Raw genomic sequence first — 21,177 nt, 5'->3', positions numbered from 1 at the left:
GCACAGTGAGTCTGCTCCAAAACATACCTTCAAATGTAATGTATGTCTTGCTCACCCACAGACTGGATAGTAAATGTGTGCAGCCTACACATTGCTTTCCGTGTTGGCATCCTGCATGTGTATGAGATGGGCAGGTACTGTGTCCCCCCTCATACCTGCATGCATTTTTGTATGAATCTCCAATGCTAATGTACTATGTGAGATGCTGTATTGTCTCTGCTAGACATATCTGTGAAGTAGTGCTGAGTTAGTATTATGCTCCTGTACTGAGAGATAGGGGAGAGCTGGAAGCACGCCGAGATCAACACCTTACTCAAAAAACCCAAGGCTGACCCCAAGGACCTCAAGAACCTCCGGCCCATCTCCCTGCTTCCGTTTCCAGCGAAGGTCATCTAGAAGACCATCAACAAACAACTGACCCACTACCTCGAGGAGAACAGCATCCTGGACCCGTCCCAGTCCGGGTTCAGCAGCAACCACAGCACCAAAACTGCCCTCATCGTCGCTTGCCACTAATGACATCAGGGCCCTGCTAGACAACGGCAGAAACCGCAGCCCTCATCTTCCCTGACATGTCAGCTGCCTTCGACACGGTCTGCCACCGCACCCTACGCACACGCCTCCACCACGCTGGGATCGAAGAGAAGGCCCTGGACTGGACCACCTCCTTCCTCTCCAGCAGAACCCAGAGCGTCCACCTACCCCCTTTCCGCTACAAAGCCACCAAGATCATCTGCGGCGTACCCCAGGGCTCATCCCTCAGCCCAACACTGTTCAACATCTACATGGCACCGCTCGCCCACGTCGCCCGACTGCATGACCTCAACATCATCTCCTACGCCGTTCGACAGCCAGCTGATCCTCTCCCTTACCAAGGACCCTCATACCGCCAAAACCAACCTCCACAAAGGAATGAAAGCTGTGGCCGAGCGGATGAAGAACAGCCGGCTGAAGCTAAACTCGGACAAGACGGAAGTCCTCATCCTCGGTTCCATCCTCTCGGCCTGGGACGACTCCTGGTGGCCGACCGTACTGGGAACAGGTCCAACACCCCCCCCGAACATGCATGCAACCTAGGATTCATCCTCGACTCCACCCTCTCCATGACAAAGCAGGTCAACGGCATCTCATCCTCCTGCTTCAACACCCTCTGCAAGCTCCGCAAGATCTACAGGTGAATCCCACCGAAACGAGAAGAACAGTCATCCAAGCCCTCGTCAGCAGCAGTTTGGACTACGGAAATGCCCTCTACGTAGGAGCCTCAGCCAAACTTCTGAAACAACTTCAATGCATTCAGAACGCCTCAGCACACCTGATCCTCGACATCCCTTGCCGCAGCCACATCACACCCCACCTGAGAGACCTGTACTGGCTACCTGTACACAAGAGGATCACCTTCAAACTCCTCATCCATGCACACACGCACTCCACAACACCGGACCAGCATACCTCAACAGATGACTCAGCCTCTACACCTCCAACCGCCAGCTTTGCTCCGCCGACCTTCCCCTCACCACAGTCCCCCCCATCCAAAGAGCGACCTCCGATGGCAGATCGTTCTCCCACCTCGCCGCCAAGTCCTGGAACACCCTCCCCATCCCCCTACGGCAGACCCAAGACCTGCTGACCTTCTGAAGACTCCTCAAGACCTTGTTCTTTGAGCAGTAGCAGCATTCCCCCCCAGCGCCTTGAGACCCTCACGTGTAAGTAGTGCGCTTTACAAATGTTCTGATTGATTGATTGATTGGTACATAACCCAGTGTCACTGATATTTTCCCCCTCTTGTCTCCCATACCTGCAGCTCAAAGTCCACCATCGTAAGGCCTTGTGGAAAATTGCACGTAAGGTGCAGGCTCTGGATGCCTCCAATCGATGGCACACACACTCTCACAAGAGGTGGGATGACATCTGCCAGCTGAGCAAAAACATAGCAGAGATGACGCTGGGGCTGCGCCCTCGGACTGGCAGGTTGGCCGCAGGAGCATTACACCACTAATAGCCCGCATCTTGGCTGTGACACAACCTGAGCTGGATGCATGTTTGAAGGAGCATCAGCAGCAAGCTGAAGGTGAGTATTCTGGCAAGGGTGACTTTGGTTGTGAGTGGCTGCATGTGTGCACAGGGTGGGCCAGAGCCGGGCACTGTGATGTTGCTAGTGTGATACAATGGCTTGTAAGTGGCCTCTGTGTTGGGTGCAGCTGTCATGCATTTCCTTACCTGAACTTTCTCATGTCATTGGAGTAATGGCCCTTGACATTGCATTCTGAGTTGTGGCCTTCTGGCATCGTCTGCATTGGGATAGTCAGGGACATCCCATGTAAGGGACCGGCAGTGTGCATCATCTGAGTGTGCTTTCATCAATGTGTGCATTGCCTGACGTCAGAAGTGAGATGACTACACATCTGGCACCAATGTGCAACTGTAGTTGTGGCCAAAGAACGACATGGTGGATGGCATGAGCTCATTCCCATTATGAACTGTTATGTTGGAGTCTTTCTCTGTGTTGTCCACTCCTGCTGCCTCCAGATGTGACAGTGGCAACAAGTTGGGAGGTACATCTTTCCCCCCTCGGGGTCCTAGGTGTGCTCAGAGTGATCTGTGTGTCTGGTTACACGGAGCCACCGGAAGGCAATTTTGCTGTGTGGTCATTACATGGGTCTCTTATGCCACGTTTGCATGATGACATACAAAAATCGAATTTAGAATTGAGGTTGCACTATGTTACTGCACAGGGTGGTGTGCAACATGGGGATATCATCATCCTGTTTTGTGCTTTGCTTGCATATGATGTTTGTGTTAATGCCACTGAACTGACCCAACGTCTCTGTCTTTGGCAGCATCTACCATGGGTACAGAAGGAGAGGGGATGCACACCAGTGGTGAGGCATCAAGCACAACTGCTGCACATGAGCACAGTGACACTGATGTGACCAGCGCCTCGGAGGGGAACAGGAGTCTGCTTGAGGAATCCCAGCCAGAGAAACCAACCTCAATGTCATCTGATGCCAGCAGGGATGCACCTATGTTGGCGGGCACAGGAAGCTGGGACTCTGCCTCCTCTTCCACCACACAGTGTCCAGTGCCCACCCTCCCACGTACTTCCACTGGTGCTGCCCGTGTTCGCACCAGTACGAAGGGAAGAGTGTCCTTCCTCCCAGGCACCGCTGCTCCTGCCCCTGTCTCCCCTGCTGCCATCAGTGTTGAGTCTGTGAACCTTTTGTGCCAGCTGTGTGTGGGCCAGACAACTCTCATCAACGCCTTTGTAGACCATGACAAAAAGTTGGCACAGGTCATTGCTTTCATGGAGGGTATACATTCAGACATGGGTGGGCTACACCGGACTGTCTAGGCTTTATACTCCGCAGTGACGGCAGCCATTCAACTGGCACAATCTCAGAGTCAAGCTTCAGTTCCTTTGGCCAAACCCCTGCCAGTGCCTACATCTGATGATAGTGACCACACACCACAGACCTCAGGCTCAAGATACAGCACACGCAGCACACAACAGCAGCAGGCCAAGAGGTCCAGAGCGCAGACACCATCCCCACAAAAAAACAAAGTCACCCCAGAGTGCAAAGGCAAAGGCCCTTCAGGTGACACTCAGTGGCATAAAGCCAAGAAGCAGGCCTCAGGCTCACATGCCTCAGAGGCATCCCCAGCCAAGGACTCTCCTCTCTCAAAAGCATCTTGCAAACACAAGGAGACAGTTGCTGTGCCCGCTGAGAAGCTGACCTCTGCTAAGAGTCCACATAAAAAGAGCTCCAAGGCATTTTCACCCACAACCTCAACTCCCAGCCACACCCCTGTGAAGCAGGGAAATGAGGGCACTGTAGGGGGTACACCTGGTAAACAGGGGATGGAGGGGCAATGGCAAGGCCAGGCCAGGCATACCGCTTGATCCAGCATGTCCCCAGAGGGAGGGCCACCGGCTGCACCTGATGCAGCTTTGGTGGAGATTGTGCCTGTTGCGTCCGCTACACCTCCCACTCCTACCAAGGCAGGAAAGCCATTTTGAATCCCTAAGAAGTGGAAAGGCACTTCTCCACATTACCCCACCCACACTGTATCTCACTGCAGCATGACTCCACCTCCACGTGCCACCACACCACCCGGTTCAAGGAGCCCTCCGGTTTCCAAAGCCACTGATACCTCTACCTAAGCTGGGCCTCTCTCGCCCTGGTCCAGTCCTCAATCTGGCCTTGACACTCAGCCACCTCCCAGTCCGACTGACAGCCAAGTCTGAGTCAAAGTTGCCCCCATACACCTGTCTCTCCCACAGCGGTGCCGGGGATACCCATTTTTATCCCCCTAACTGTGTTGCTGACCATGGCAGAATACAGTCTCACCCATTCCCTGTGCAGCTTCTCATGTACTTACTCTGCACTTTGTACTGGCCACTAGCCGTGATGTTCACTGCTGTGTGCCCATTCCCTGTGCAGCTTCTCATGTACCTACTATGCACTTTATACTGGCCCCTGGCCTTGATGTTCACTGCTGTTTTCCCCTGCCCTGTGCAGGATCTCATGTACCTACTCTGCACCTTGGACTGGCCACTGGCCTTGCTGTTCACTGCTGTTTGCCCATTCCCTGTGCAGGGTCTCATGTACCTACTCTGCACCTTGGGATGGCCACTGGCTTTGCTGTTTTCCCATTGCTTGTGCAGCTTCTCATGTATTTACTCTGCACCTTGGACTGGCCACTGGCCTTGATGTTCACCGCAGTGTGCCCCTTCCCTGTGCAGCTTCCCATGTACCTACTCTGCATTTTGTACTGGCCCCTGGCCTTGATGTTCACTGATGTGTGCCTATTCCCTGTGCAGCTTCTCATGTACCTACTCTGCACTTTGTACTGGCCACTGGCCTTGATGTTTACTGCTGTGTACCCATCCCTATGCAGCTTCTCATGTACCTACTCTGCACTTTGTACTGGCCACTGGCCTTGATGTTCACTGCTGTGTGCTCCTTCCCTGTGCAGGATCTCATGTACCTACTCTGCACCTCGGACTGGCCACTGGCCTTGCTGGTTGCCCATTGCCTGTGCAGTTTGTTAAGTACTTACTCTGCACCTTGAACTTGGCACTGGCCTTGATGTTCACTGCTGTTTGCCCTTCCCTGTGCAGCTTCCCATGTACCTACTCTGCACTTTGTACTGCCCACTGGCCTTGCTCTTGCCCACTTTTGGTGCCTATCTGTGTAATATGTGAATAAAGACAGATACTCCTGTTGTCTGCTTTGTCAGTGTTCTTGCTTAATGGAGAGTTTTCTGTGTGGGTATGATTTAATGTGACACATGCACTGTATGCTACTTCAACATTGCCTTGGCTTGTTCCACTTTTTCAGTGATTTGCAGAGGTGACAGGCACTTCAGTGCTTCTTTACTCTGAGGCTTGGGGGTGCAATGATGGTGGTTTGTGATGAGCCGTTATTGTACACATGTCATGTTTGTATGCACTGCTAGCACAAAGTGGGATTCTATCCATAGGATTGCAGGCAGACTGGCCAGGGCCATCATGTTTGTGTGATCTACCTGGATGTGTGAACAACAGTGTTGATGTATGGTCATCTTGTGATGTCCATTCATCCTAGTCACATGGGTAACTTTGAATGTGTGCACTTGGGTGGTCAAGAAGTGTGCAGCATGAAGGGGCGACTTTGTCAGTAGTGTTGATCTGTATGTGCCCTTACAATGACAACTGCACACATGTGTCACCCAGGAGGTGAGGGCCTGTTTGTTTGATTCGTCAGGCCTGTGCTTGTGAGTGTGTGCACATTTGGGAGTTGTAGGTTGTGCTTTGTGCAGTGTGGTGGTGTGTCCTTGCCCTTCTGGGGGACACCTACTTGTTGTTGGCAAGTCAGTGCTGTGTTTTGTTGATCAGTCATGTGTTTTGATACAGTTTGTGCTCACTGTGCAGACCTGCTAAGCCACACTGACATTGTGGGTGTGTTTTCTCATGCATTGCTGTCACTTGAGGCTTTATTAGCTCCAGTATGGCATGTGGGTTGTGGATTCATAACATCCCCCATCTGTGCTTCTGATGCCTACCCATTGTGAGTGAGCACTCCATCTATTTGTGTATGGGGCACTCCAGACATGTTCACTACTGATGTACAAAATGCTTCACTCTCATGTCAGCTGTCCCTTTAGTTTGCCAGTGTGTGTGCCTCCGCACCACTTTATCTGTTACACTTTCCTTTGTGGTGCTGATCTGTGCAAAGGACCAATGTGTCACTTAGCACAGTTTCCCAATTGGTTATATGTGATTTTCTTGTACTGTGTTGCAGTCATGGCTGCTCATATGCAGTTCAACAGTTTGTGCTACTCAGTCCTCTGGTCATGGTGTTTTTACCTAGGTGTCCCAGACTTGTGCATCCGTGGGTGATGGGTGAACTGTATGTGTGGTTATTGAGCTACTACTTCCCTTACTGGGTGTAATGCTGTGTACTCCTGTTCTGTCTGGGCTTACATTGCCTTTCCCCAGTTTTACTGCACAGGTCTGTGCTTGTTGTACTTCTGTGTGTGTTGTTAGTGAGTTTTGTTTTTGGCTGTTGTTTTTGTGCCAGCATTTGTTCAGGCATCCCTGAGTTTGTGTGTGATATTTGTGGATGCCCCCCAGGCAGTGTGATTGTCAGTGTATTGACTGGACACTATTGGCACCATTCTGTGGGTTTAACACTGGTATTGAGTGCTGCAGGTGTGAGATTGGTAGGGGGTATGTGTGAAGGACCCAACTTGTGTTTGACAGTCATGGAATGTGACAAAGGGCCCTGTGTGTTGTGCTGCTGACATACACCTGTTCAGTAGTTGGGTACAGATGTGTGGCTGAACACTGTTTGCATTCAGAGACTCCCTTTCATCCCAGTGCCTATGCATGGGTTGTCTTGCTGTCTCACTGAGTTGTTGCACAGAGGTGACTGTAGTTTCATTTCACTCACTGTGCCAGCCATGTGTGATTTGATGGGATAAGGGTGTTGTTATATGTTCCTTCTCTTGCTTGTGATGTATACATGCTTAGTGGCTAGCTCCTTGGCCTTCCATTTGTGTCCACCTCACTTGATCTTTCCCAGTGTAGCTCAATGGTTAGAAGAGGCAGACCATGAAGCAGAGGTCAGACCCGGGAACAGGGTTCAATTCCCGACGCGGCAGGGTCTTGAGCCCAAAATGTCCACAGACTCGATAATTCTCGCTTCGGTGCCTGCTCGAATCACGGGTTCACACTCTGCAACTCCGGGCAATAGCTTGCTTAATCTCCACTATGGCCCCCCGCGGCGGGATGCCTGGCTTTCACCTTGGGGGTGCCCACTACAGGTTATCCCACAGGGGAAAACCAGGACGGGTTCCCAAAGCAAGCGCTTAGAGACCGTTGGTGATAATGCGCTATATAAATATAAAATTACAATTACAATTTTTTGTCCTACATTGCGGCTGTCATCTGGTCGGTGTATGTGGCAGTGTGTCATTGTAGGGTGTGTCTAGTTGAGTGATTTTTCCTATTCATTGTGAGTGTTAATTGTGTGATTATACTCAGTTTGCTTGACAGGAGTGTAGTGTGGGTATGGTGTGAGGGTTGCCCTGGCCCTGAGCTTATATGCTATGTGTTCCTGTGCAGCACCACATGCTGTGACTGTCTCCCTGGTTGTTTCGGTGTTTGGTGCAGGGTGTGGGTTCACCTGGCTGGTTATTGTGCATGGGGGTGCCAGGAGGGGCACATGGCATGTCCCATAATGGGGGGGGGGGCTGGTGTGTGGAGGGTGGAGGGGTGTCCCTATTATCTTTGTAGACTGCCAATGCTTGGCACTGGCCCTGCCTCCTACATTGTGCGCATGTTTTCCCTCGTCTTCACCGCTGCGGTGACGTGACTGGGACATTGCATTGATATCACGGTTGATAGGTGACCTGGATGCGGAGGGCTGATTTAGTGACAGGTAGGACATTATGTGGGTACACTTGTGGATGTGTTCCTGTGCCCATCAGGGTGTTTGGTGTGGACAGGAACCATATATCAGCCCTGGAGTTGTGTGTTGTGGTTGTGTGTGTAGTTGTGTGATTGCGTACCTGCGGCGGCGTCCGCGACGATTCATGACTTGCTGGTAGTGTATCAGGTACAGCACCGGGAAGACGTGTAGAGCTGGATCCATTGTGGTCCAGACCGGGTGGTGTGGACCAGGAATCTGGTTTGGTGCTCCACAGTCGTGCTTCCCCCGTCTCTGGGTAGGCGGTTTCTCCGCTGCAGTGTGACTGGCTGTTTGGAGAATCCCGATTTGTACAGCAGTCCGGACGTCATTCCGCATGGCAGTGGGTCTCCATTGGCTCCCACTGCCACAACGGCGGGTGCATTTTGATGGCGGTTCGCGTTGCACTGTGGCAGACGGGAAATTGGCTATGTTTCTTCATACTAATATGGCGGGCGTGAGGACCGCTGCTCACGCGTGGAAAATTGCATTTTCCGCCAGCACCATGGTGGTTCCTCCGCCCACCATCATAATGGGCCCAACTGTAATGCAAAGCAGTGCTTTGTGCTGCTTTGTGTTAATTTTAGGCTAGTTTCCAGTGCAGTTTTGGAAAGTAAATGAGAAAAAAAGTTTTGTCCTGGTATGTGTCATGCAAAATGTTTGTTAATCTACCCCCTGGAGAGAATTTACCATCTAACTTTAGAGCATCATGGGACCATTGGGATCACTAACTAAATGAATCATTAGTACATTAGTAGAATAGTGCAGGCACCAGGACGCATCGTTGGTGTACACCTTTCTGAATGGGGATTCTATCAGTTAGTCTCCCTGTTTCCTCCATCTCACTTGGGCATAATTGTTATCATCTAACCTAAAATAGTACAAAGTAGGCCACGAGAGAATCCCAAAGTTTGGCTTTGGAAACAAGGTCAACGGCAGCCCTGAAGTCCACAAAGGCTACATACAGATGGTCTTTAGGTAGCTTGATGAATTTCCAAAGGACAAGAGCAAGTCAAAAACCCTGATCCACTGTGCTCCCTTTTGCTCTAAAACTAGCCTGGAAAAGTGATCAGATCTCTTCCTCACTCATCCACTCCTGCAGCTTAGCCAAAACATGTTAACAGAACACCTCTGCAAGTTATTCAGCAGGCCAATGGGCCTATAATCAGAAGAGTTAATCCTGTCACCTTTTTTATGAACTGGAATATTTTAAGCCCTGGTACAAGAATTAGGAATGGGTGATCCTGCCATTATGGCATTTGATGAGAGGTTAATATACCGATTCCAAACTATGATGTTCTTGAATACTATAAGTATAAATACTCACTTTCTCGATGATTAAAAATATGATTTAGAAAAATGGATAGCCCATACATGTGACTGGATGAAATATTCAGGCAAAGTATGTCCTTCCAGACTACGGTGAGCCATGATGAGTCAAAACATGGTATTATCCATTCTATGATAGGCCTCCAATAGGTCTTTCAGATTATCTTATTTCTATTTGATTTTACACGTTGTTCCATATGCTCTTATCATTCTCTAGCAACACACATAGCAGATGGATCACAAGACGTTATAGATAAAATCAGATCCGATTTAGCCTTCTAGCATTTGCTAGAGCACCAAGGATTGTGCTTTATTTTGTTTAGCTTGCTGACTTTATGGGCCTCCAAAGAAAATCCATTTAAAACATCAAAAATGGAACTATGAATATCAACAGTGGGAATTTCATTTGGTGGCAGGTCCACGTATTCGCACTAAGACTGAACTGACAGAGTTGTACATTTTTACAAGGCTGGCAACATTGGCTTTAATTTTGGGCCACTTAATCACCCTCCTATTGTTCCCAACAAGAGACTCAATGGCAAGATTTGCAGCCAAAGTGGCATCATCAGCTGATTAATCACAGCTGAAAGAATGCAGCAGGAAGAGAGTAGATGGAAACATCAAAACATTATGTACAAAAGTGAGTGTTCTTTTTACAAAGCTGGACTAAGCCTTGAGAGGAAGCAAAACACTTCAGAGTTAAGAAGATATTTGAGCGTTAACATTTATTTGATTCTGTTAGAAAAGCTCTGTATGGGAGGAAATGGCAGTGATGAGTAGGTCTGAGGTAACATTTCTAAGATTCCAGAAGACGTTTGTGAATTGCTTCACTACCATAATGGATCACACGAGGATAGGCCTACAAAGAGCTTTAACAGCCCTAAACAGCTTCAACATCGCCAATAGCCTGACAGTCAACAAAGGGAAAACTAAGGTCATCATCTTCGGATCCTACCATCAGAAACGGCAAGCACAGTGGCAGCTGGGAAATGCTCAAATACATTCTGTGGCCTCTTACAACTACCTGGGGGTCTGGTTTTCGGAACGGGCCAAAGCAAATGTTCACCTTAATCAGCTGACTTCGAAAGCCAACAAGGTAACACATTTGCTAAGACAACTAAGCCAGAATCTGATCAGCCCTTCCGCCAGCCCAATTTTGATAGCCCTAAGAGCAAAGCTTCTTCCTGCAATCTCCTACGGACATTTGGCATTTCCTGGGAAGCTCGACGCACTTCTCAACTCTGCCCAAGTTAAGGCTTACAAGTCGGTGTTACATATACCTAGGTCTGCAAGAAGAACCAGGCTGAGACTGGAGCTTGGCCTAGCAAGGCCTGACGTGATCGGCCAGGGGGACCTTATCAAGTTGTACCTGAGGATATTAAAGGCCCCGGCTAACTCCCTAAAACACCACTTGAGATACATCTTTGAAGACCCAGCATCAACATGGCACAGTAGGCTGGGAATTGCAACTAAAGCTCTTAAGATAGTGGAAGAAAATCTCGTGAGGCAGGACATCCCGCTGAACGTTTGGAAGAGAGCCATTAACAAACAAGTGAACAAAATCTCCTTTGAACTTGACTATAAATCCCTTCGTCGTAGCCCCAATTTGGAACCCCTAAACAACTCTTACACTGTGGGCAAAGCACAATCATATCTAAGCGAGGCCATCACAACACAGGCCCGAAGCAAAATTCTATCCATGAGGCTGATCACGCTCGAGATAGCAGATTTCAACCCCGCTTGGGCCCAAAGAGGGGACTCCATATCCTGCAGGCTATGTACGTACAAAAGGGAAATCTGGCTGCACCTTCTCTGTTGCTGTCCTTATTTCAAGAATGATCGCCGGCGACTGTTGCGCCCGATTTGCCTCAATCGGAGCATAACAACATGCTCGGAAGCATCAGCCCTGTGTTTGTCCACCACCAACACTATGTTCCTAGCGAGATTAGCGAAATTCGTTCACCAAATTAGTTTAGCACTAAAAACCGATAATGAGATTATTTCATCATTCAGGAGGCTCACCCCAAAAGCAACTGATCAGAGTTGAAGTGCAATCGTCACGCAGTTTCATTGACAATGCCACTTGCATGCCCCCATATGGAAGAAAGTAAGGACTTGTCCCAACGCATACAATCCTGGGAAACGCCAATCAATGGGACTAAGACTGTGGGAGCTGTATCCTTCTTTCGCATTTTGTTTTTTTTATACCATTCTTTTAATTACCACAGGGTACATTTTTTTTTTAAACAAGCAAAGAAGTCTTTTTCTTTTTTTTTTTAGAATTACTGTTCTCTGCACCTTCTCTTTTTACTGTAAAGATTTTAATTAATTGTACAGTTAATAAAAACCTGAATAGGCACCTGAATAGGAATAGGCTTCACTAGAACCATTTATCCGCATTGTAAGGCCATAAAGAATAAACAAATGGTGAAGGTTGAGGCAAAGCACCTGACTCCTATAGACAGCAGTGTGTTTGAAATTTCACAGTATTCCCACTTCGGTGCCTCAGATGTCCAATTGAATGTCTACCAGCATTTATGTATGCGGTTTGTGTTCTGGCAGTTGAGGTGTGATATATTAAGTCTCCTGGGGGCATATTATCAAGAGCGGCGTTAAAATTATCACCAGTTTAGTGGCAGAAACCTGCAGTTAAAGCGGCGATAATGGGCTTGATAATATGCCCTGGTCAATTCCAATAGAAGCCCATGTTCACACCAGAACACTGAATTCTATTGGAATTCTCAAGGGCATATTATCAAGCCCATTATCGCCGCTTTAGCAGCATTTTTCTGCCGCTAAACCGGCGAATAATCTTGATAATATGCCCTAAAGACTTTCACACTGTCAAACAAAACCATATGTATAGCATAGAAAATGCTAATTGAAATACTGGTTCAGTAGGAACGCTGATATAAATCTTTTTCAAATCAGGAGACTTCTGAATCGCATGCAGAGAATGATAACAGTGCCTGCATGTCCACCTTTGAATCTCAGCTGTAGAGGTTTTATTGTAACCGTATCCATTTAAATGTGTAGATTTTGGTTCTCCTGATCTACTGTTAGCTTGATGTTTTAGTGACTCTTGGCTTCCACTTTACCTCTAATCAGGTATCTTGGAGACAAGGATTCCACAATGACAATTATGGACATTTCCATGTTGACTGGATTCTCCCCAGATATTGAAGATCTTAGGACGGTAAGTGTGAAGCCCCAACCCTAAAGTACGGTAAAAGGTTCAATGCCACATTACAGCTCTTTCCAAGCATCTCCCTTGTTAATGTAATTGAAAATGTGTTCCTATAGATCTTACAACCCCTGATGAGGCATTGAAGTTCTTTTTCAGCAAGTAGCAGACTACTTTGAACTGAAGATTAGTAATTAGTGGGTTAGTACAATTGTTTTTTAATTTTCTTGTGCATTAGTTGTGTTAGGTTTGTGCTCTTGATTTCATGTTTGTTTTGTAGAGTTTGGAGGCAGGAGAGAATGATAGGAATGGGTTTGAAAAGGGGGAGTAGTATGTTTTTTGTAAGTGATGGTCATGAATGCTTGTGATTTGGGTGGCAGGCTAAAAAGGAGGGATATATGTTTGAGAAGTATGTTTGGGAGATCATAGTAAGTAGTCAGGAAGGTTTAGGATGCGAGAGTAAGGAGAGATGGGAATGATGGAAGGGATTTTCTTTAATAGCAAAATGTAAATAATTTATAAATACACACACTCATATATATGTGTGTGTGTGTGTGTCTGTTCACATGATGCTTGGTAAAGTTATGTTTGTTTGATTAACCTCTAAATAAATACCCATATGCACATTGAAGTGGCAATATTTATATTGTCTGCTCTCCACATTTATCTCAAGTCACTTTTAGTTTGGGTTCAAAGAACTGTAATTAACAGATATACATAAATATGTACATGCCACTCGTTGTGGTCATTTGTTTCAGACATAACCCACACTATATGTATCGGTATGCAGATATAGCAGCATAATTGACATGGTCTGTTGTACACATAAATCATGTGGAGTAATATATAGTTTTCCTCCTTATTAAATGTATCTACTTATAACAGGAGGCATAGTAAAGAACTACAGTTTGTCATGTCTTAGTATACTGTACTTTTGTATAATCTTGAGTTTTATGGACATTATGATTGTGGATGGGAGATTCCATAGTATGGCAGCTTGGTCAGCAAAAGATGCTCTACCCATCTTTTTTTCTTGTATGTAGGAATTATGAGGCGCAGAGCCTTCTTGATCATAGATTCCTTTGTTCATGTATTTGTTCATTTTCTCCTGATGGAGAGTGGTCCACTGTCATGTATTGCTTTGTGTGTAATATAAAGCAGCTTGAGGAGGGATCTTCTTGCAACCAGTGTAGTGGCTTATAAGAAGGGTAAATGTGTGCTTGTGACTTTACATATAGGAGGAGTCTAGCGGCAGCGTTCTGATTTCTTTGTAGTCTTCTCATAGCTGACAAAGTTGACCCATGATGCATACCATTAGAGTAGCCCAGTTTTGATAGGAGAAGAGAGATTCTAGCTTGTACCTTGTGTGGGAATCCTAGGTGCAGGAAGCTGTGTTACAGTATTTTCTTTGTGAGAAAGCGTGTAAAGCGACAATTTATGATGACAGATTATATTTTATTAACTCTTCATTATGACTGTCCTAACACTAGATGATGAAGTTGATACCAACTCTCAGAGCATTGTCTCACTTCATGATTGTCCAGCATTTATTTTCATAAAGCAGGGGTCTACTAACGAAAGAAGACAGACAGGTAGACCTCCTGGTGGATGTGGAAATGAATGATTGTTAGTCCTCTTTGAAAAATTGTCTCACATTTGCAGACAGATACATTTGTGTTGACTTCTGATTGGTAATTTAGGTGTGGAGTTTCCCCCTTGTTTCAAAGGTCCTTTAGGGTTAGAAGTGTTTTGTGCAAGAGAGACTTGAGGCAAGAATAAGGTGGGTCAAAGAGGGTTTAACTGGTGCATTACTTGTGATTCTTGCTGTCTTATGTTTAGCTTTCAAAGTCAGTGGACAGATACATTTCCAAGTTTGAAATAAACAACGGCCTGTCGGATAAAGGGCAACTAATCATCTATTTAGATAAGGTAAGATTTCTTATACTTGTCTTCATTTTAACACTTTCTTCACATTGTTACTTCTCTTATTTCATCTGAGTATTTTCTGTTTTCTCTTTAGGTGTCACACAAGAAAAATTACTGTTTTTCATTTAAAGTCCACCAATATTTCAAAGTTGGTCTGACACAACCAGCCGCTGTCACTGTGTCTGAATATTACTCTTTAGGTAACCAAAATAAAACCTATTTTTATAATAATAGTAAATGCATGGGACAGCAACTCTCAATCCTGTCACACAGCTCCCTAGTCTACTGACCACTGTTAGATTTTGTGTCAAACTCGCAGATCTCCAATTGCTGACACGTCTAGAATTAGGAATTGATTTGTTATCACTCACAGTCAGATTTGCAAAACCTGGATTGGAAAAGTCAGGAATCTACTCCCTAAGGATGCCGTAGATGGATTTCTTTTAGATCCGCAACAAATGCCACAGGAAAAATTATTTTTGTCTGAAGAGAAACATTTTCTGACTACCATGAAATATGAGGAGTTTCCCTTCCCTTTCCTACACTAGGAAAACATTTTCTTCTACTTTTCACAAAAGTAAATGTGTATACGTTTACCGGGTGTGAAATTAAGTGCAAATTTTTCTTAAACTTATTAGTTACATCACTGAAAAAGTATTGTAGGGTTCTTATGACACAAATGCCTTGGTGTGGACCATAGGTAGTAGGGGGCTGTAGGAGCATTTAGCAACTGCAAGCAGGACTGCTGTAGCTCAAAGTGCAGGGATGCAGCTAAAAGTATGAACATGCAATTTCATGAAAATGGCTGTTTCTACATTATACTGTAAATTGCAGCATTTTCCTTTTACTGAAAAGTATTTAGCAAAATTAGGCAAACTTTATTTTATATGAAATATTGAAATCAAATAATATTTTTATATGATGAATTGCGAAATGCATACCAATGTGTCTACCCAGTCTCCCAGTTCTTTTCAAAAGGTTGCTCACACTCAATTGTATACCTAGTTTAGTTTTAATGTTCCCTTCTTCCATATCCCACCCATCATACCTTTTGTGCTAAGCCTGGTAAGCTTTATTCCTTTCAACAGGTAGTCTCCAAACTATTATGAATTTACAATGAACAAAAATGTGTATTTAATACATATCACATTGTGTTTATATTTTAGAGAAAAAATGTACAACATTTTATCACCCAGACAAGGAGAGTGCTCTTCTTAACAAAATCTGCCAAGAAGGCCTGTGCCGATGTGTTGAAGGTAATGTCTTCTGATCCAACGCTTATTTCAGCAGGCATGATGTGATTGTTTCTTAACCCTACATGTGATTTGTTATAACATATTAATATTAAATAACAGAGTCATCATTTTCCATAGATAGATAGATAGAAGATAGATAGATAGATAGATAGATAGATATATAGATAGATAGATAGATAGATAGATAGATAGATAGATAGATAGATAGATAGATAGATAGATAGATAGATAGATAGATAGATAGATAGATAGATAGATAGATGCATAGATAAAGCACTAAAGTGATTAAGGCCTTAGTATGGATAGCATAACATGGTTGCTCTTTCCAAGTTATATCACTGAAGCACTACAAGAAACAAGGCAGAGTCAGTCCAAGATGACAAGTAACCAGATGGCTGCATGTTACTCATACATCTCATTTCTAGTTGTGACTTTTATCTAGCAAGTTTGCATTCTTGTAATGTTGTTTTTTGTTGCTTGAATTGAAATATAGTGATGGTTAATCATGATTTGCTAAAGTAAGCCTTGGAATGAAAAAGTGGTGCCCTGCCTGCATGGAAACATCTAATCTCCCAAGACCAAGATAGGGTGCAGTGTAGAAATTACTAACAATATTTCTCTGATCATTGGCTTTACAGAAAACTTTTATAAGTGGAAGCTTGTTGATGAGGTCACAGTGAACAAGCGCATTGAAGAGGCATGCACACCTGGGGTTGACTATGGTAAGTCCTCAAAATACATACTTTATGGGAGGAAAGGTGTGTATTAGATGGTGTGGTTATGTGACCTCACCATTTAATACAGTCATGTTAGACCTGTCATGCCTAGGGTGGTCTTCCCCCAAACCTTTTGCCTGCCCTCAGGACTCTGTGCACTGTACCGCTGCTAACCAGTTTACAAAGTGCTTGTGCTCACTCATTAAAACATGGGAAAATTGGCTTACCCCTGATTGACATTTTTAGTTTACGTATAAGTCCCTGGCAAAATGGTATACCATATTCTCGGAGCGGTAAATTAAAGGTTACTAGTGGAACTGTAGCACTTATTGAGCTACCCATTGAAGTAGCCCCTTAAAACTTGTGCCAGGTCTGCCATTGCAGCCTGTTGTCAGTTTTAAATTGCCAATTAGACTTGGCATAAAAATCCCTTCCCAAGCAGTAAACTACCTTTTTTCTTTTTATTCTGGAACTGTTATTTATTAATATTATTATTATTATTTTTTTTTATTAATGTTTTTATTTAAACCAAACTTTACATTGGTAGATGTGACAGGTAGCAAATAGACATTTCACATTGTTGCAGTTACTTTTGTTTAGTCATACATTACTTAACTTAACGGAAGTATTACATTATTCATCTCAGCTTTCTATTTTCACAGTTCTATCTCTATCATCACTCCCCCTCCCACTCATCATCTGAGCTATCTGTATCTGATTCCGGTAGTGGGTCGCACAGATCTCCTTGGTATATGTTCCAGGCTGTCCATAGTTTATTCCATTTTCGCAGGCTACCCCTGGCTGCGTAGACTGTGCGTTCGGTTAACATAGTAAGATCCATGTTCCTACACCATGTTGTCAGTGTGGGCAGGTCTGTTGCGCCCCATTTCTGCGCTATATCCCTTTTAGCGATCATAAGGCCCAACGTGACCCAGGTCCATCCATGACGGGTGAGATCATTAGGATCCCATATATTTAGGAGACATTTTCGTGGCTCTGGTAGAAGGGAAACCTCCAGTGTTTGTGATAACGTGCGCATCACCTGACGCCAATACTCTACTATCGCTGGACACTCCCACATGGTATGAAAAAAGGTACCATCCTCCCCGCATCCTCGATGCAAAATGGATGTTGTGCTCATTTCAGTTTGTGCAGGGTGGTTCTGGTATAGTATATGCGGAGTAAGATGTTAAGTTGTACTAGTCTAAGTTTGGCTGAAATTCCCACCTCCTTACGGGATGCCAGGGCTTCCAACCATTCCGTATCATCCATTTCTCCCACTTCTGCCACCCATTTCTCCCGTAATGTGACTGTGGGGTCCGGTAAGTTGTTGAGTAACTTCCGGTATGTAAGTGATGTTGCGCGTTTCTGCATGTAATCAGTGAGTAGTCGGTCTTCTAACGGGGAGGCTTCCGGGATGATGGCGTCCGGCGTGAGTGCCACTAATAGTGCATGTCTAATTTGGACGTATCGATATGTCTCATTCGGGCCTAGGTCGTATTGCTGTTGAAGTTGGGAAAATGATATCACTGTTCCTTTATCCCACAAATCTCCCACTGTGGAGATGCCAATGTTATCCCACTGTGTGAACCCCTTGCTACGCCTCAGGCACCCCAGTGCTTTGGTGTCCCAGAGTGGTGTAAGTTTAATTATGACCCCCTTCCAGCCCAGTTTTGCTTGTGCCGTGTACCATAGTGTGACCGTTTGTTTCGTAGGCCCCTCCAATTTCGCAGCGAGTCCTTTGTCGTAGAGCACGGCTAGCATGTTATTTGCACCCAACTGTACCCTATCTGCTCTATATGCTGGGTCATCCTGAGGCACGTGTATCCAATAGTTAAGGGTTTTTAGTTGCGCCGCCCAGTAGTATAGTTGTAAGTTCGGGAGGGCAATCCCGCCATCGTACCAACCTCTGTTTAGTTTGACTTGTGCTATGCGTGTCGGGCGGTGACCCCATAAAAGGTTCGACACTTGCGCTGCTATTTGTTTGAAGTACCGGGGCTGAACCGGGTAAGGCGTATTGTCTAGTGAATAGAGAAATCTTGGCAATGCCATCATTTTGTATAGTGCTGCTCTCCCCAGGAGTGTAAGGGGTAGGGACGCCCAGAGGTGACATCGCGTTTCAAACGTTCCAGTGGTGGGGCCAGATTCTTCGCGAAGAAGTCCGCCAAGTCCCTGGTAATGTAGACTCCTAGGTACTTCAAGGAGTCTCCCGCCACTATAAGTGGGCAGTCCGTGGGGAGCGAGGGTTCTAGTCCCTTCAAAGTGTAGAGTACCGATTTGGACCAATTTATTGTATATCCCGACGTTTTCCCAAGAGTATCACAGATTTTAAAAAGCTCTGGTATGCCGCGCTCCGGGTCCATCAAATATACCAACATATCGTGGGCATAGAGCGAGAGACGGTCTTCCCATCCGCCTCCCCAGTCCACTCCCCTCAGTAGCGGGGTTGTCCTAATTACTGTTGCCAGGGGCTCTAACACCATTGCAAATAAAAGCGGCGACAGGGACATCCCTGGCGCGTCCTCTTTGCCAGTTGTATTTTGTGGGAGATATGGCCGTTAGCCGTAACTTGAGCCTCCGGCTTAGTATATAAAAGTCTTATCCACGCTCTGAATTTAGGGCCAAAGCCCATATGGGACAAGACGGCAAAGAGATACTGCCACTCCACTATGTCAAAAGCCATTGTCGCATCTAATGACAGTATCACCGCCGGTTCTGATAACTTCGAAGCCCGTGCCAGTACCCCATGTACGCGTCTAAGATTGAGGGCTGTGTTCCTGTTGGGCATGAAGCCCGATTGGTCGGGGTGAATTAACTGTGGGAGATGAGACACCAATCTACTTGCTAATAATTTAGCCAAGATTTTGGCCTCTGCATTTAGTAACAATATCGGGCGATAGGAGGTGTATTCTGTCGGAGGTTTACCGGGTTTTGGGATCGCCACTATCATGGCGATCCGTTGGTCCATTGGGAGTTCTGCGTTTGCTAGACGTTCGTGGTACATTGCCAACAGAGGTGTGCTTACAGTCTCAGCCACAAGCTTGTACCATTCTATGGGGATCCCGTTGGGGCCCAGCGCTTTTCTGGATTGTATCGAGCGGATCGGCATTTGTATTTCGTCAAGCGTTAAGTCCGCCTCCATTGCTATGGCTGTTTCTGGTGTGAGTGTTAGCATTTCTATGTGTCTAATGGATTCCACCGCCTCAGCCTCCGACAATTCTCGTTCTGAGGTGTATACCTCCCTCAAATACTCTGCCAATGTGTAGACTATGTCCTCTGGATGTTTTTGAAGTATTCCCTCCCGTGATCTTAACTGTTGTATACCCCTGGAGCCTTTCCCTCTTTTATCTAGCCAAGCCAGCATTTTACCTGCTTTGTCTCCTACATCATATATTCTGTGTGCTGTTGCCGTGATGTTATCAATTGTTCGGTTTTTCATGTGTTCTCTATACTGTTGCTGACAGATGTTCAGGGAGTGCGCCTTTTCTGGTGTGGGATCTGCCATGTGTGCTGCGTCTGCTGCTTGTAAAGACAGTTCTAACTCTGCCATGTCCCTTTGTTGTGCCCTCTTATACCCCGTAATTGAAGTAATAGCTTGATCCCTAAGAACTGTCTTGTATGCTTCCCAAACTATTGACGGTGAGTCCACTGATGTTATGTTTTCTTCAAAGTAATACCTAGTAGTATTTTTTAGTTCCCTCCTAATGATGGGTATCTTAAGATAGTGTGGGTAAATAGGGTATAGTCTCTTACGAGAGTTCTCCTGGCATGAGATGGTCAGTACTACCAGGGAGTGATCCGAGATGCCCCTAGGCCTTATTTCGAGCTCCTCGATACTCTGCAGCCCAGTATTAGACATCAGGAAGTAATCTATCCGTGACAGACTTTTATGTACTGCGAAGTGGTACGTGTATTGCAGAGTTGTAGGGTGTGTGACCCTCCAGACATCTACCAGTCCCATGGCCTCTATGAAGCCCTAGATCCGGGAGGGTCCCGACGGCTGAGGTCGATCAGGGAATCTGTCTAGTGTGGTGACTATTGTAGCATTGAAATCTCCTCCTATAACCAGTTTGCCTTCCGGTAGGGCGAGGATGAATTCGCCCAATGCAGGCAGCGCCACTGGTTGGAGTGCCGGCGGTATGTAGACCAATACTATATTCAGTAGTCTGCCCTCCTACTGCTCCGGTATCGCAGCAAATCGGCCCTCGTCATCAGTCTTACTCTGCAATACTATGAACGGAGAGTTTTTTTTTATCAGGATCCCGGTTCCCCTCGATCCCAAGGAAAATTCTGAGTGCACCACCATTTTGTACCCCCATCTGTCCAGAGCCTTGCATGCCCTCCCCGTGAGGTGTGTCTCTTGTAAAAGTACCAGTGCCCGGCCAAGTCGTTTTAGGGCCTGCAGCACTAGTCCTCTCTTTATTGAATTTAGTCATGTTATGAATCTTAGAGCACACAACCTTCTCAAAAACACCCACCTCGGGTCCAACTTCATCTAAAGAAGGTGTAAAGAGAGAGTCCGGTCTCAAGCCTGATAGATTAGGGGCTATTGGTGCGTCATGACTTTCAAAGAATTTTTTGAGTCTTATCTTTCTAAAGAAAGATTGTAGATCACGATTAAGCTCAAATCTATCTACTGGAATTGACAGATTTGAGCTTAATCGTGATCTACAACCTTTAGATGAAGTTGGACCCGAGGTGGGTGTTTTTGAGAAGGTTGTGCGCTCTAAGATTTATAACATGACTAAATTTGTTCCTAAATTAACATACAATCTTGAATATGAGGAATATATGGCCCTTAAGTCCCTGTCACAGAA

The 21,177-nt window shown here is 45.8% G+C and overlaps 1 protein-coding gene across 2 annotated transcripts in view; it reads left to right on the top strand.

Annotated features, from left to right (window-relative positions):
- The window catches only part of LOC147748681 (A.superbus venom factor 1-like), a 1,130,076-nt gene that overhangs the window by 975,246 nt on the left and 133,653 nt on the right, over positions 1 to 21,177 (top strand). For both annotated transcript variants that reach the window (XM_086963555.1, XM_086963554.1), the window contains exons 34-38: positions 12,387 to 12,474; positions 14,302 to 14,391; positions 14,483 to 14,588; positions 15,555 to 15,644; positions 16,283 to 16,366. In XM_086963555.1, the coding sequence (XP_086819681.1) occupies positions 12,387 to 12,474; positions 14,302 to 14,391; positions 14,483 to 14,588; positions 15,555 to 15,644; positions 16,283 to 16,366 (458 nt within the window). The remainder of the gene's footprint in view (positions 1 to 12,386; positions 12,475 to 14,301; positions 14,392 to 14,482; positions 14,589 to 15,554; positions 15,645 to 16,282; positions 16,367 to 21,177) is intronic.

The sequence above is a fragment of the Lissotriton vulgaris genome, chromosome 1_1 (assembly GCF_964263255.1).
Source record: "Lissotriton vulgaris chromosome 1_1, aLisVul1.2, whole genome shotgun sequence".
Lineage (NCBI taxonomy): Eukaryota > Metazoa > Chordata > Amphibia > Caudata > Salamandridae > Lissotriton > Lissotriton vulgaris.
This window is presented reverse-complemented; position numbering and strand designations above follow the sequence as displayed.